Raw genomic sequence first — 18603 nt, forward strand, 5'->3', positions numbered from 1 at the left:
ATCGTGATAGATATGTAATGAAATCGATAAATAACACAACTATTGTCTCATCGTGATTCCTTTCTTGATAATTTAATTTTATGTACACTTAATAATTTTATTATTCAAATGTTATATAACCCATACTAAAGAAAGAAAACATAAATTTTAAAACCAAAAAAATATGATATATGATATTCAAAATAATTTTGGCCTTTAACTTTACCCAATGTGAATTGGGTAAAACATAATTTGACGCTGGAACATGAACATCTTGTAGTTATGGCTTCAGTATGGAATAGGTTCAATAAAGTTATTGAACAGCCCTCAATTTTGCTGGCGCATTCAAACGCATTTTTGTAATTTATGTGGTGCTTTCTTTGAGGTATTCCTTTTTCACAAGCTCTTATTTAACTTGCCATGTAAGTAGTGTGTTATTGTTAAATCTTGCAACCCTATTGTGAAACAGATATGAATACAAATATAGTTTGCGCGGTAAATTTACTATATTATATAACTTGATGTGATTGATTTAAACTCTCAAATTGTTCAAACTAAGTAAATACGAGTATCTAAATCTCGAGACAAGCTTTTAAATAACTAAATATTTGAAAAAAAAATTTATCATCTAAGCTCTTTCTAATAAAAGTAAATTTTTATAAAGGTTTTTTTCTTCTATTTTTACAGGTATATGTGATGTGTGTAAGAAGTTTAGCTTTTGTAATGGTTTGTAATTTATTTAATTAAATTTTTGTAGTAATATATTAATGAAATGTATTAGCATTCAATGGATTCACCGTGCGAGGGCGAATCCATCGAGTTGCAGAGAGCTTCAACAGTGCTTGAGACTTGCGACCCAGGTGTAGGTTTAAGGGGTCTCTATCTAAAGCGCGTTAAACGCTCACCTCCAATGTCCAAGCTCCTCCCTCTAACTAACTAAATTTGAAACGAACCTACTAGGGCTGCCTTCGACGCACGTTCCAAGAATGAACTGATTTTAGTTCTTGACAGGGCCCAAGACTTAACGTTTGATTTATTGCCCTAGTGCCTTCTCTCACAAAACCTACTGATCGCTTGTTTTTGGTTATTTCCCTTTGCGCTCTGGCTACCGAAAGACTAACCACTTCACGTATCATTTCCAGAACTATATCGTGACGACGCGAATATTGACCGCTAACCAGGAGTACCTTACATCCCACCAGCAAATGCTTAGCAATTCCAACTGCCTTCCCACAGATATAGTAAGTTTTTTCGGTACCTTTACCCCATCTTCCTAAATTACTCTGATCTTGCAGAGACATTCAGTCAAGAACGCATTGAGATAAAAATTCAGCAATGCTGGAGACTAATCATGAATTAAGGTGCGCCATTTTAGTGCTAATGGGATGCAAAAATCTCCTATAACTAACCACTCGTTCTGCATTTCTAAAATCATTGCCTAGATCTTAAATTTAGCATTCTCGTCTTGCCTAATAAAGGACTTCAATATATTCGTATCTTGGGTTTTCGTACTTGATTCTAATCCTACCCTGTTAATTTGTACTCCTGTCATAAACTGCTTATGAAATCTTGTCTCTGTTTAACTTTGGAGCATCTTTGTTTTTGGGAGCGATGTAATGACGTCATCATGGGATGTTCCCAGGATATATCTCTTGGAAACTTTTGGGCGTCTAACATTGTTTCAAAAAGTGATAAATAGGTTTTTAAAATTGTATATTAGTGTTTCTTTAATTTTTACAGGTTCTGATAATCAAATTTACAAACATAATTGATACTTTTGACAAAATCGTAGTTTGTATGATTAAAAAATTCAGCTATATCAAGGTCTATTAAGGAATAGAGGAAGACATTGAAGTGCAAAACAAACAAAATAATAAAATTTGTAAGTTTATAGTCCTTTAATTTTTTCAGACACGATTTATTAAACTTTAATTTAATTCAATATAATAAAAACACTTTTTAGCTTTACTTTAGGTAGTACTATTTTAAAGGCATATGGAGAAAGGAGGTAAGGTGCAGTAAAAAAATCAAAGCAAATATTTAAATTAATTCGCATAAGTAAACGCTATGTTGCGACAGTACGTGAGAAATTTTATTTAAAAATATTTTTTTAATCCGTATATCAACTAACGGTAAATTGTACGCAGCAAGTTAAAGAATTGATAGGATGAACTCATTATCTGTAAAAAGAAAAAATATAAATGTACTTGTTAATTAATATAACAGTAATTTTAAATATCACTAAATTATTTACTCACAAAACTAAAACATATACGATATGTTTGGAGGAAAATATAAAGAAAAATAAAAAGATGCCGTTAAAAATAAGAATAGCCAAAATGAACTCTCAAACAAGAAACAAGTGAGCTTACTCTACTAAATGTATCCATATTCATGATTATGTAACCATTTCCAGTAAGTTTAAACGGTTTTTGTGTTCTCATTATAAATAATAGAATTATTTTCTTTGCTTCGGGACTAGCGCTGGTCCAATCCCAAGAGTAAATTGTGTCAGACAATCCTACACTCTGTGAAAAATATATATACTTATGATATATAATTAAATTAGATCTTAGGTGCATGACATTAAAGCTTTAAAAATTAATCCAGTTTTGCATTTTCCTTTATTTAAAATATTTAAAACACAGATATTTTTAAAATGTTCATATTAAAAAGAAAATACTTACGTGATCACTTAATATTTGTCCAATGACACACTGATTAAAGATCTCAACCAATAAAGATATGCACATGAAGAAGTATCTCAATGATTTGTATAAATTATCCACCATCTAAAATATGAATCAAAAATAAGTTAAAATACCAAAGACTAGTAAAGTATTCAAAATACAAAAAATTACCGTGCTCGTAAAAGCTGTTAAACAAATAAATATAGATCCCAAAGAGTAGTTTAAAAGCATGGCGTCTCCTAAAACCAAGTTAAGTTTTGCGGCTGTCCTAAAAACATACATTGTATTAATATGAAAATCACTTTGACGCTTAATATTAAACTAAATCAACTCACTTGGCTAAATATTCATGCTTGGATATAATAACTTTTAATTTTCTTATAACGGTATTATGGACGTCTTTTTTTGTTCTTCCAATAACATCAATAACATCTTCAGGGTTTCTTATCTCATCTAAACAACTTCCGAGGATCCTCAGTTCCATACAAATAAATGCGATATATGAGGTGTGTATCATATTGGAAAATACATAAACAAATACAACAATAGCAGTCATACAGCTCTCCCAAACGTAAACGGCAGCGTACCATTTGACTCTATCAAAAGGGTACCATCCATCGAAGGGATATAAATATTGATCAGTAACATAATTAAATTTATTTTCATAAATCATGACAAGGTATGGAAACGAGTCAACAAATACGATTAGTGGAATGGAGTAATAAAATAAGAAGCGATTAATCGACTTCGTTATCCATTTGTATCTCTTTATAATTTTGTGATGCGACGGTGAATTCGAAGACACAATGTCCCAAATATCATAACGAAAATGATGATATAATTTGTGATAGACCTCCCTATATGTATGCAGTTTCGTATATTTTATTACGGCCATTATAACTACTCCTAAATTAGGCGCGACATTGATAATCTCGAGCCAATCACTTGAAGAATTTGAGCACAACGTTAAGAATAATTGTAACGCTGTGCAAAGAACCAGAGCATATATTACTTTGTAGCATATCAATTGATTTCTTTGTTTGTTAATAAACGGGAAAATAAATATTTTTGTACCCATAGACTTTAAGAAATTCAATTCAAGCAGAATTTCTTGTCTTAGCAACGTTTTGCTAGACATGTTGATATAGACACGGTCACTAAACAAATGAAATCGGCTTTAAATTTACCGCATACCATAATAAAATCGTTTTTGCCCTTAACGATCAGACTAAGCGTAATTAATTTAAGATATCCTTTGGGTCGTATTTATTTATACTAAAACTTGAGCATTAATTACTTCAGTTTTAAATAGTACTAAGATCCATTTGTAAGTTCGATTTTTATTTTTTTGTTTTGTATTAAGATTATCAATTTTCTAATCTAGAATGATTAAAAATTTCTTTCCTCTACAAAACCAGAGAAATCCGATAGGTCTGCTGAGAAACATAAAATGTTAATTAATTCTTATAAATTACAATAAACACCAAATGAATGATGTACATTTAACTAGTTATTACACAAAAGAAGAGTTTAAAATCGTATGGCATAAATAGCGTCATATCTTTGAGATGTCAAACGATTTATTCAGTAAAAAATTACAGACTGCTCAAGCGAAAGAAATTAATATGTACTTTGTCAGTAATGTCAGTGTACAATTATAAAGAACTTTAATTCTTTTCCATTTATTTGAATTACTAGGAACGATTGTCTTGAATTACGTTTTAACTTAATGCCTATAAAAAAGATTCATATATACTGCAATCACTTTAAAATAAAATACATCAAAATCTTTTTTATTGAAGTGAATTATGAATATATTCCTTTTTTCAAATAAAAAATAACACATCTAATAAGTTTTTCAATATAAATTAAACGGAGTTATTGATAACTTATGATGAATTAACAAATGATTCGTTTTAATCTAAATAGGTCAAGGAGCACTCAAAGGTAGCGATTGCTTATAATTTTGCCCTCATTGTTCGGAGCAATCTAGAGGGAACTCCACAATAGATTTGGAGCTCTTTGATGCATGCTTAATATGGACATTAATCCGATGAGAGTATGTCATCCACTTCATGCTAATGTACCCAAGGCTTTTGTATAATTTCGTAATTCCCTTTGCTTATTTGTGGGGACATACATATGTTATATATTTGATATTTACTCATATTTGTACCGTATTTCTATAACATCAGTCAAATTATAAATAAAATTCAAATAGAAAATGATATTATGGAGGATGTCGTATTTAAATCAGTTTTTATTTGATATTACATTGACATTACATATCTTTTTGGGAACAAAAGCCATGACATCTCTATTTAATAAACAAACCCGGAACTCATTCAGACAAAATATTACGATATTAAGATTGGATCAGGCGCGCAAATGTTCATTGAAATTGTGAATACGGAAACGCATTCGTCTTTAAATTGTATTCATTCAAAGAATGCGTTCCAGATCTTTATAAATGCGATCGTGCGCGCTCACGATTGTCCTCTATGAAACCACTATATTCTGAGCTCCCACGTTCATCTGCGTCTTGGTTATTTAGAAGGTGGAAGGTATATCCAATGTAACATGAGATATATCAGAATAGATTGAGAATGTAAGACGGAGGTCGTGTTTGAGCTCTTTATGTGTATTTTATATTCACACACCATGTGATGCGTTTATATCAAAATAAGTATTGATATAGAGATGTCTAATGATATTCTTTAATAAGAATTTAATAAAAAAAATAGACTGATATTAACTCATATGTTTGAGAGTAGCTACTATTGTATGAAATTTAATTTGTTTGGTTATTTGTTATAATGAAATGTTTATGATTTTGTTTAATGTTAATCTGTTTTTTATATAATGAGTAACATTTGTTAGATACATATGAATAATTTTAAAACATAAATTAAGTATTCACAGCTTTGTTAAAACAGCTCCAAATAAATACAACGCTAAGACATGAAGACGTTTCAAAGAAAAATAAAGAGAAGGTTATGAAGCAGAGGCAAGTTCCGCACAATAGACTCGAAGACAATTTTGTACGGAACGAAGGTCTCACACGTCAAATTTCACATCTACAATGGAACTCCCCCGAAATCTTTATAAATAGTTAGCCAAAGGTGTTTAATTTGACGGAAGCACGGAATTCAATGCATGCCAGGAAGTCAAAGGATTAGAATGCTTAATTTAATTTAGTCTATGTAGTAGGTAGATTATAATGTATTGAACTCGAATTTATTCCGTTGCTTCGTCATTATTATATGTTAATAAGTGCGTATTTTATGTTTATATACAGGGTGTTACAAACCACAATGTATGAAATGAATATTTTAGATATGTAAATTGAATTTAACGGAATATAAATGGCATATTGCTCCATTATCTATACACGTGTGTAATATCGCATTTTACTTTTAATTTTTAACATTTATAACTCAATTTATCTTTATATGTATTATTTACGTAGAAAATTTTTTCATGATATTAATATTTTTCTTAAATTTATTGTACAAATTGTATATCACTAAATTTAATTTAATACTTTAGGGTCGCTTGACAAAAAAGCTGGAAACAAAGAATTCCATTGTTCCACGAATAAAACAAAGTTTGAAATTTGAATAAATGTAATGAAAGCAACGTATAACAGGCTCTTACAGTTTGTGAGCTCTAACAAACGATAAGTAGCTCCTTGTACTAATTAAAGTAGACACTGTAGAAAATGAGCACTATTCGGGGTATTACAAAGGAATACAGTAATACTTTTGTTGTAAATAATGCTACAAATTAGATTTTCCTCCTCGCTAGTGCCTGAGATTAGATGAGAATATAAAAAGTTTCGAGTATTATTCATTTGTTTACTCGTTTTGCTTACTCTTGGAGTTTTAATGATGAGCTTTTGCTTGCATACCTATGGAACTTAAACGTTACTATAAATCATTTCATATGCTGTGATAGTATTAAAAGTTGCAAGATGTATGTATGAATGTCTTTACCCCATTATCAATATACTTATATTTATTTACCTACAGAACGAAATGGTATATGTATTTTGAAAAAGAGATTTAACGTTTGTTGGTTAGTTTGTACACTTGAATATTGAAATTATTACAAATACATTTTTTAGATGTGGATAATGTTTTTTTTTATTATTTTTTACACGTGGATTTATAACTGCTTCAAAGTTCTTTTATTTATTCCAATTAAGACTAGAAATTTAATCCTTATTAGTGTTGAGCTTGCTAAAAATATTGATTATGTATAAAAATTAGAAAAATAATTTTCAATTTTATTACATTCTTATTGAATTTAACTGTATTAAGTATATTAGTGTATAGTTAGATATCTTTGAGGAATATTTCCTTTCCCGTTATAAAACATCGAAAAGAATAATTGTTAAAATAGGGGACACTTAATTCCCTGGTAAGAAATTCCAAGCCCCGACAGTGCGTTTCTTATATAGTGGTCTTACAAAAAGATTCTTTTATTATTTAATGTAAGAATATGCATTGCAAGTGTTTTGTACATAATATGCTTATATCTTATTTTCACTTTAGGAAAATCGACGTTTTAGACTTATTTTAAAACTAATGAGTTCGACTTACAATAATAATGAATTAATTTAACGCCATAATAAAAAAAAATAAAAAAAGGAAATAAGAATTTGTTATTTATATAAAACAAAATTAAAATGCAGAAGCTTTCAACCAACCGCGGAACCATTAAATCAGCAAATGAATCGTTTTATCCACGTAATATTTTCATTACTTATTTTAATAGGCAATAAAGTTCGCTCAATTTATTGCAACTATTCCGTGTGGAGAATTAAGCGTGACTTCATGAATAATGGGGACAGACCTTTAAACTTTAATAAGCTCATGACCCGTATGGGAAACTTGTGGTCCTTCTCATATCTAACACTTTATGGATTACATTAGAAAATTTATTAGAATTCGATTTTATGTACAAACATATAATATGTAAGACATATTGTTACATTTTATTTACTCAGATTATTAATTATCTGTTCTCTGTTTGTTTGTAAAAATCCTTAGTTCTTATATAAAAATAATTCAGAACGAATTAGTTTTGATGTTATCCAAATTTTTGAAGATATGCATAGAGTCTTTGTAAATATTGAACACGATTTATTTTGTTTTAAGGTAAAATGTTATTAAACTACATAGATGGTGTGCCCTGTCGCTGACAGATCCGGGGTACACCAACATAGCGGCCGACGGCTTTTGCAGTGGTTTTAGTGAGTAGGGATCTGCCCAGGTCGAGTCTCACACATCCTCTCCGGCCCCACCAAGGCCGGTGAGACGGCTCGTAAAAAGAGTTTCCCTGCGTCATCAAAAAAAAAACATAGATGGTTTCCATTAAATAACAAAAATAATCAATAAATTCGTATCTGAGACTCGACCTCACCATGAATCCACATTACTTAAATGACGGTTGGTAAAATGCTTCTTTATTCATTCACATTATATGTTCAATTTAGCTTAAATGATTATTGTTGGTATAAAAAATCTATAACAATACATTTACCCGAATTGATTTGACATATAATTGTGTGTGCCCGTATTGCTTGTCTGAGTTATGATGTCGGCTAAGCGACAGATTGCAAGCATTACTATAACAAATTGGTGTAGACACCGTGTTGGAAAGGTACATGACCTTTATACATAAACTAAACTATAAAGTTGTGGACTTAAACAGAAATATGGTTTAAATATTATTATTTTAAAAGAAAATTCTAACAAACATGTATGTATGTACATAACTTTTATGTTTATTTTTTTATTATAACAAATATATTCAGTTTGGAAAATTCACAAACTCAGAATAATCATACTTTTAAAATCTAATATATACTAATAAAACCTAAATATAGTTGAATATATCATTATAATAGTCTAATAAATCCGCTGCAGTATATGTTTTGAGAAAAATATCTAACTACTTTGTCACAACGAAGACGAAAATAATAAGCTATTCATTAATTAGAGATAAGAGGGATGCAATAAAGAAACTATTCACGGCACGTCAAAAAGAGATATAATAATTAATTGTTGCAACCACTATTCTGTGAAGCGGTCGGGTCAGAATTTATGGTGGAATTATTATTGAATAGCCCAGAAGGGACAAATTGTCTCGTCGCCAAAGACCGCCGCTTCATTTTATCTCAAGTATTTATAGAGGACTTTCTGATATTTTGCTTTGTTAACTATTATTTTTAGATTGCCGTGGAATATTTCATTGCATGAGCTCTTTTCAGGTTAACATTTTTTCTCGACAATATATTTGTGAGCTGAGGAAATAGCTTTATATAATTAATTGTTATACTCCCTAATATTGATGAAAAGCGATATACCTTTATCAACAGCCCAATCAGAACCGGATAGAACAATAAACCATGTGGTCATGATTCAAATTTACTACGAAATTTAATAATACACAGGGGTTGCTCGTCAACTAGAAACTTTTGAATTGCAAAGAGTCCACCGTATAGAGGGTCATCCTTTTGTCCGCAAAATTGCCTCATTTTGTATGTCCAATAATAGCATTCTGTAACTATCTATTTGCAATTGCTTTATTTATATACTCTTTGAAGTTGAAACATGTTATAACAACATTTTCTTTGATATCAAAGTATATTTTTATATTTAATTCGATCTATTTTCTTTAAAATTACTTTGTATCATGCCCGCTTATGTTATGCAAATGCAACGTCGGAATATTTATTGGCCTCATCGAATTCGTAATTAAATGTGTCGTGGAGCTATCCCTAGGGAAATTGTATTGGATTGACGTCATGAATTAATAAAACTAAATGTATTAAGTATCTATAGGTACTTTAATTTTAAAGTAAATGAAAATGAAGGAAAAAATGAAGGAAAAAATTCAGTAACGTATTATATTATCAACATGTTTACGGTTATTATATAACTGCTTTATATTAAATATATAATAAGGGGATATTTGTAAGAGTAACTATTCAAAATGAGAGTTTTAATTGGGTTCTTGTTAACAGGTAGCGTCCTAATTAAGGGGTACTGTATTGACCAACGTTTGTTGTTGACCATTTTGAGATATACGTGAGGGAAAAGTATCGAATATTTATACAAAAGTCGCTGTTTTGTTCAATAAGAATAATAATAAAACTTAATTGTCTTTTATTTTTCGATAAATAATATCTTGAGATATTTTACCTTTAACGCTATTTATAATCGAATTGTTTGTAGCGTTTCCAAATATTGTCCTTACTCAAACGTTTTTACTGTATGTCCTATATGTTAATTGTATATTTTCAATTCTCATAACAGTATATTAATGTTTTTTTGGTTTATTTATCAGGAATTTAAATATAGCAAACGTGTTTTCGTTGTTTTTATTAAAAAATAAATAAATGTCTAACGTTTATTACAACCGTGTGTCACGCGAAACAGTGAATTGCAAAATGAACATTGATGAGACTATGGGTGAGTATTGTTACGCCTGGGATTTGGATCTGATATAATCTGAGGGATGGCCATCACGTCATGCTAATGAACAAGGGATCTTTGTGATACTGCTGACAGGGTACGAAACATTTTAAAAAGATACTTGAGATTTTTAACCAATATATAGTCCATATTCTCCGTAATACATTTAAAGATTACAGTAAAGTTCTTACGAAATAAACAAATAATGGATTAATTTACTGTCTTTATTTAATTAATTTTAAATAAAATTCAATTCTAAATATAAGTTTATATATATATATATATTTATCTTTTCGTTTGAATTAAATTTATTTTTGTGTTTTTTATTTGATTTACATTTTAAATATTTAGTTTTAAAGTAGTAAATATATCTATTGAAGTGTTTTGAACCGCTACAAGGATAAAAATAACACCTTTTTTATAATTTACGTTGAGAGAGAGATAGAGAGACAAATAATTTCTTTTTAAAAACAAAAAAATAATTGAGAAAAACAAAGAGCTCCCTATATTTAACAGTGTTTTTCCTTGAAAATAGATTAAATTTTAAACTTAAAAAGTTATTCAAAACAAAAACACAATAATAAAAGGAGATAATTTTAGATAACAAATAAAATATCAAGGTTTGTAACTATCACTTCCTCGGTTTTCTCGAATACGGTCAATAGGTTCCAGTATCCCCTATATATCAAGAACCGCCTCATCTGTGAGGATATTCGTAAATATTGCAAGCCTTATTGCCGCCATCAATATAATGTTATGGGGTAAAATTTTACAAACGGAAACAAAATTGAGAGCTCCGACGTGGAGTATAAGTATTAATACGGATGAGATATTATTTACAATCGGTTGAAAAGAAATAACCTGAACGTGTTACGACTGAATACTGCAAGGATGTTGTGTTTTATTACTTTATTAAATCTTTATTCTTCCCATATCATTTTATGAAGGAACGAATATTCTTAGCACGTTTTAAAAAATGATTTACTTTGGAAACTAAAAAAAAAAAAGAATCAACGGTTTTACAAAAAAAAAAAATTGTATTCACAACAAAGAATATGTGTCGCAACTTGAAACAATACAGAAAAATACGATGATAACTTCAAAGAGAAATAAAATCAAGTACGCAAATAAAGTGCTGTCGATATCTGTAATAGAAGCTTTAAGAGGAATCATTTTAGTATACAAGTGTCTGAGATAAGAGAGGAAAAATGTATGCGAAGATAGAATAAAATGCTTGGTGGAAATGTACTGTGCATTACTGTAACGTGGTAATGATTTCAAATTGTCACGATATCAAAGGAATGGAATTCGATATACGCGAAAACGCTGAAGATTTTTTTAAGGTGGTAGAGCCTAGCTGTGGTCCATTACTACAACTTGAACATGGGCTGGCTCGACCGAGGAAGTACCACCCTCTCACAGAAGATCGGCGTGAAATAGCCGTTAACGGCTGCGTTTCGTTTGATGACTGAAAGAGCCAGTTGCCCTTTCCTTGTTCCCGACCTTTCCTGCCATTTTCTTATTCCCACCCCCTCTTCTTCAACAACCAAGTCGGTAACGCATCCGTAACATCTCTTGTTGCGGATGTCCATAGGGGACGGTGCCTACTGCCCCTCGAATAGGCCGTCTGGTCGTTTGCCACCCTTCTCATAAAAAACTTATAACCTTATAATTCAAACAAAACAATTATATTACCACTGTAACTGGTGAACTTTCTCAAAAACATTTTTTCAATACACAAATTCAAATAAAATATTTTATTATCTAAGTGTTTGAAATCTATGCTAATTAATGTTTCAAATACGTTATACAAAATACATGATATATATCTAAAAATGTAAACATAACCAAAAAGAATAATCAAAAAGTATAAGCGGTTGTCTGAGCTATAAAACCGTTTTAAGCCGTGGCGGTTCTTTATTTTCGAATACAGAAAAAGAACATTTTAAATATCCGTGGCATTTAGCTTAATGAGAATAACATAAACTTCAAGCATCGTGTTTGGTAACCGCACAGCAGCGTCCAAACCTTGGCCAGGAATGTGCCGGGTATATTTAGAGATCCCTAAATTAGATGTTATTGAGTGAGTTATTTAATGCGAGACTCGCTCCACGTGGATTTTTGCTTATTATTATTGGGGCTTACATAAGCCCGGCTTAATCCAATGAACTTTCATTACCATGCGTTTCGGGGCAACTTTATTTGCTGCCATGGCTTTATAGCGAGCCTCTTCATACCCTTAATAGCACGCTCAGATAGACAACATTGTTACAAACCATCCGGGTGAGCAAACGTAATTATTAAAAATTGCTTTGGATATTACTTAAGGATAATATTGTTTTTATATTGGGAAGTCAAAGCGGTAAACTAATTACGCTATGAGGTAAATTGTTGATAAATGTAATAAGGGGCTCATTTGATTTTATCAAAAAAGATTGAGAATAAAAAGTCGATGTTTACGGCACACATGCTTAATGTTTGCATTGCAATTGCTGGTAGTATGAATATTTTTACAAATACAACTTGTTTTGTAATAAAATAAAGGTTTTTTGAAGTTCTAAGACTGTAGTCAAAACTTTGTAGCAAAAGCAGATAGTAACAAAACAAGCTAAATTGCAATTTCGAATTCAAAATGTTATTACGTAAGGTAAGCGGCAATAAGATTGTGTCACTTTTATAACTTCCAATGGGATTAATGCCACTACATTACTAAAAGCTAGAAGTGTTATACCTACACATGTCAAATATTAGATACATTTCCATAATATTCGCCTGTGAACCCAATGTGTTTTTTTTATGTTTATGTCCTCGTAAAGAAGCTTGTCTTTATTGTTATGAGGCATGTTGTCAATGTGTTTATTGGCGAAATGTTATAATTCTTAGGTTAGTTTTTGGAATTTAGTGAAAAATTTATTGTTTTGAGTAAAACACATAATAAAACCAACTATAACAGACGAAAAATGTGTGCGGTGACTTTAAACAGTTGTTTTTAAAGGGTTATGATAGCTATCGGTCATTAAATTACGAATGTACGCACGACCAAAATTTCAATTAGTAACATTCGTTAGGGATATGTCATATCAAAAGCGCTTTTATTGACCCCTACTAAATAAACATCTGCATAGAGTATCGCACCAACAAAGTGACGAGGAGCTTTCCCCAGAGATTACAGGATCCATTCACACGATGGAGACCGCTATCTAGATAGCATTTAAACACAAACAAGGTTTTAATCAATACATCAAACAAAGTTGTCCGCAGCAATAATAATTAAAAGCGTATGATTATATGGAATATTTGCGGAGGACCAAAGGGTCGCATCTAACCCGCGGCAATTTCTCTATTGCATAAGTAAGACATAGTTATAATCCTGTGCCCTTCTCTAATCCTGGTCCACAAGATGATTGAGTTCCATTTTAGTTTACAAAAGGTAATCCTGAAAGCAGAAACTATTGGGGAATTTTGCCTCGTTTGATAGGTAGTTTGTGTTTACGATGTAAATTTTGACAGGAATATCATAAACCTCTTATATTCTGCTTTCAAAGTTTTCAATTTGTTAAGTCTTAGGAATATACTAAGAAACGACTTCATATATTTTTCAAACATTGAATTTTCTATTCACCCATATTTTAGTTCTAACATCATTATATAAATTTATATAATTAATATTATGTTAACTTTCAAAGATGTATTTTGTTTACACAGATATTGTTTTAGTATCTGTTTTCACAGAAGTGTATGTTCGACTTCATAATACGGCCTCTTGAAATATAAAAGAGCATTTCGTAGTACGTTCGAAACGAAAGGGTTATGCACAAAAGCTTTTTAAATATCTTTCGGCAGGCATATGGCGTACAATGAACCCTCCCAGTGTTCTTAACAAACACTGGATTGTATAGATGTTAAGTAATTAAACTGTGCCTTGGCCGTATAATTAATGTTCAAGACGAATTGTTACTTGGAATAATAATAGAAAACAATGAATGTTAAATGAAAAAAGGAATAGTTTTTTGTACAGCTTTTGACTGAATACAAGATAAATTTCAGTATGAGTGGTAATAAATAAGATTCACAGAATATTTTGAAAGACTTGCAGTATCACTTGAATTATTTCAAAAGCGATGATTTAACGTGATATTCTTCGAGCTTATATTTATTCAAGTATGAGTTTATAAAAAGCAATTCAGCATAAGCTGAAAGTACGATAAACAGGAAACAGGCTATTTTATATAGAGAAGTATGGTAAAGCGCGGCGGGCGGCTTAATATCCCACAGGAATAAACTGCAATTTCAGGAATATCGGGATGAAAACAAAAATATTATAAGCGGCAATAAGAATAAAGATGCCTTAAACTCCAGACACCACTTGCAATACTTTACTGTAAATAGCACCATAACAATCGCTCGAGCTGGTTGGTTCTAAAACGTATAAGCCAAGATGTTCCTTTATGGATATTTATGAACTGAGTGTTTTTTAACATTAACGTTTTTATATTAGTAATTTCTTTACTGTCCAATATTTTAATTTTTAAAATATAATTTAATACTTACAATAAGGAATAATAGTAGCTAGCAGATAATTTATATGACTGATAAAAAGAAATTAAGATACAGAAGTATGTTATCTTATCCGCCCGAACAAATATAGCGACATAATGATAAACCAAAGTCCACAAAGCCTTATAATTAAAAGTGTGTAGAGTGGCAACCCTGTCCAAATATACTACAGCATCGTCAACGTCAGGACAGCTCATCAAAATATCGCGTTACGGAATCACAAATTCATTCTGGGACGCCAATTATCCGTGAGCGCTCATTTTCCGACTCATTCCCTGGTGTAATGATCACGTGGTGATTTTGACAGTTGCCCAACCACCCTTTTAGAGTTAGGATGTGTTTACACAGGATACGTAAAAACTGTTATAATTAATACAATCCAACTAAAAACATTGAAATCAAGATTTTATACAGAAAGAGGCGTACGCTTCTGCCTGTACATTGTACTCGTATACTGTCATATGTTTAATTTCACATTTAATCCCTGTAATGTTAATATAAAGTTTACCCTCACAAAATTATTAGTATCGTGTTGTCCTCATCTCCGTTGGATAATACATGATAAAGAAATCGGTTATTGTACACGGTCCTTAGACAGTAATAACAGAGGGTGATGCAAATGTCACTCTTTAACATGCATTGCACGGAGGCTTCTAATTAGAAGCTAACCTTCCACCTTCCAAATATTATGTATAAATATTATCTAATACTGATGACACAGAAAGAGAGATCATAAATAACAAAAGTATTTATACTGAAACCTGTGATAAATGTTGTGGCATTTATCACCAAGAATTAATATAGAATATACTCGTAACTCAATGTATTTATTTCATTTATTTTTATCACATTGCAATACTCGAGGCTATTTGTATGTATATTTAAATTTTTAAAACATTTTTAATCCTCAACTATTATATATTATTTGGGTGCAAATTATTAAGTCTATTGACGTTGCATTATGGGTTCAATGAAAAACCACTTTAAAGATGATTCAAACTTTTTTAATAGACTGAAAAATAGAAATGTATATTTATTTAACATTTACTCGAGTGGTAAGGGAGACGTAGTTAAATTAGTTCTTCAAGATTCTAGAATTCACAGAGAAAGTTTTTGCCCCTTCCACACTCCAACCCTGCAGTCAGTTTGAATGAGCATATTATAAAAGTTTAACCGAAACCATAATAACATCATATTATTGAAATAGCGCACATTATAATTAAAATAATTTATTATTTATATTTTTAAACTATAGAATGTATTAGATCGAATATGCTCGCTTTTAAAACAAAACTTTTAAGACATATAGCTTAATTTAGCAATAAAATCTGAGGTAAATAAATCATCGTCTAGAACTGTTCACATAACCACATAAATAATATATTCATAGCATAACCCAAGATATTTGGCAATTTGCAAATTTATTAGTTTCATAGACGGTACAAGAGCACTTCAACCGACATCGTATTTGAACTATTTCAAAGTAATTGCTCCACACGCTCTGTTGTATTATAAGAGCCAATACGTAATCTACATTCTCAAATAGAGTATAATAGCAATTCTATGTGTAGCGACCGTAATGGATGATCTTTGTTTGTAGCTACCATGGCCTACAAATACAGCTAACATTGTAACAAAGATGCATATCTGAGAGTTTAACTTATAATGGTCGTTTTAGTGTGCTGCGTACTTGTCAGTTAGCATAAGTAATTAAGTTACATTTGGAGGGTCTTACGTCGAACAGTTAATAAGTTTATCCATCAATTGGTTTTCGTATTGTCATTAAAATATTGATAGCAGTTAAATTACATTTCCGTTTCAATAAATTACCCACACAATTAAGTTATCTTAGATGCTAGTTCTAAATTTCAATACAAGAAATCTTAAAACAAAATTGATGTAAAATATTCGACTACTCCAGACTTTCAACGTAATTTTGTTTGTTAAGTTGACTTTTCGCAATAATTTAATTTTATTCTCCTCAATGAAGCATGTTATAAATCAGTCATTAGAAGCAGATCGGTACATATTTTATAAATAAGAATATGTTTTTCATAAATTAACTTATAAAACCATATTTTGTCTGTTTGAGGTGATAATGTCTTAAAAATAAATGTTGACTTTCTTACGCTGTCGTAAAAAAAGTAAATCCAAGAAAGATAAGAGAGATAGCATATGAAAACAATTACACCATTTTTTATAATGGGAGATGAAATACATTATCCATCAGTTGATTATTTCCTCAATCAAACTATTTTAAGTTTACTTGAAGGATATTACCTGAAATAGATAAGCAGTTTACATAAGTCAAGCTAGTATAGGACAGTACCAGGTTCTTACCCCAAGTTGCATCGTTAATCTAAACGCAGACAGATCTCGGTTTTTTATTCATATAACTACGTTGAAACTATCGTGTGACAAGATTTATGACTGGAGAAGTGGAAACTATCTGTGTTCAGTTTGACGATATAAATAATGGATCATAATACATAGCGCATACATCATATACACTTCAGAATTGTCAGTCGGAAGAACCCTTTGTTGTTTAGTTTATAATAACTATAATAATTTTAATAACTTCAATAACCTGAGACGCCTAATACGACTAAGGGTACGGAAAGTGGCCTTTCAATATTGTGAACGCGGTTAAGACCCTTTCGCCAATTATTATAATTAACTATAAGAGGAAGTGACCTCTTGGGTTTTGGGGAGGGAGAAATAACTTTGTAATTCCACGGCCATTTGAGAAGATTGATGGCAACAAGACAACTAGATTAAGACAATATTACATACTTATAAAGTTTACCGATTGGTACATTCGTCTTATGTCGCATAATATTTGGATATAAAAATTTCCTACCTAGTTACTGGTTTCTATTATAAGAAGTTATTAACTTAATGATTATGAAATAGCTCTGAAGAAATAACAAAAATATGGCCTGAAAGCAAAAAAAAACCTTTATCTGATCTTGATAAGTGTATATAACTTAATTTTAATATAGTAAGCAACGTAAAAACAAATACTTTGTTAAAATTTTTCAATAGGATAAATCTTAAAAGAAAAAGTTGCTAATATAGTTTCTGCAGAACATTTTATGACAACTTTTTTATTAATAACTATTTAAATAAAAATGAGTTTTCTTCATACCAGAATATAGTATATAATGTAGAAATAATGAGAAATAGAGTTCTGTTCGAGTTATTGTTATATTATTTTGCCACAATGGATTTTTTTTTAGATAGTTGCTATATAATATAAAAATCGAAGTGCGTTATTGCGCTACTTACTTGCGTGATAAGTACTCTAATCTCTTGCAATTTGTACTCTTATCTTTTTCACCACCATCTGGAAAAAAATAAGCCGCACTTACTTGTTGTGACAGAGACCCAGTTTCTGTGTCTTACAGAAGCAACGCACGTTACATATCCAGCAATACTCCTGCGTTTAATTTTAGAGCTAATTGTCTAACATGAGACCTTGACTAATACAGTTCCAGAGTATCATCTCCAATTTTTACCCCTGACCACAGTTTGTGTAGGTCCTTTTAACATTTCCTGCGCTTCTGATCCCGAGCTTCATGGTGAAGGTCAAATGTGGCGATACAAGTCAGAACATTGAATGAGTTGCAATATTTCTTTAAATCTTATACTTGATAGCAGGTTTGCTTCTTCATAGAAAATCCGTCAAGATGCCTGAACTATGAATGATGTAGTGCTTCTGGCAAATTAATTCTTTACAACCTTCACCAACGTTTTTACTGGTGCTGAAGCTCGTACATGGTTAAAGCCTAATGTGGCCAGGCTGAAAAACAGAAGCATTAAGTTTATCATTCCTGTTCCAAACTACGATTATATACCACGTCACCTAAATAATTTCTGTTCCTCTTTGACAG

General features: G+C 30.8%; 1 protein-coding gene across 1 annotated transcript; it reads right to left on the minus strand.

The window, feature by feature from the left end:
* Positions 1–2019: 2019 nt before the first annotated feature.
* On the minus strand, positions 2020–4503 carry LOC116768662 (putative odorant receptor 92a). The gene is made up of 5 exons (XM_032659439.2): positions 3005–4503; positions 2841–2937; positions 2667–2771; positions 2352–2507; positions 2020–2159 (listed from the first exon to the last, which is right to left on the minus strand). Exons 1-5 carry the CDS (start codon positions 3805–3807, stop codon positions 2106–2108), a joined length of 1215 nt encoding a protein of 404 aa, XP_032515330.2. The 5' UTR covers positions 3808–4503; the 3' UTR covers positions 2020–2105.
* Positions 4504–18603: the final 14100 nt, after the last annotated feature.

Source organism: Danaus plexippus, chromosome 4 (genome assembly GCF_018135715.1).
Source record: "Danaus plexippus chromosome 4, MEX_DaPlex, whole genome shotgun sequence".
Classification (NCBI taxonomy): domain Eukaryota; kingdom Metazoa; phylum Arthropoda; class Insecta; order Lepidoptera; family Nymphalidae; genus Danaus; species Danaus plexippus.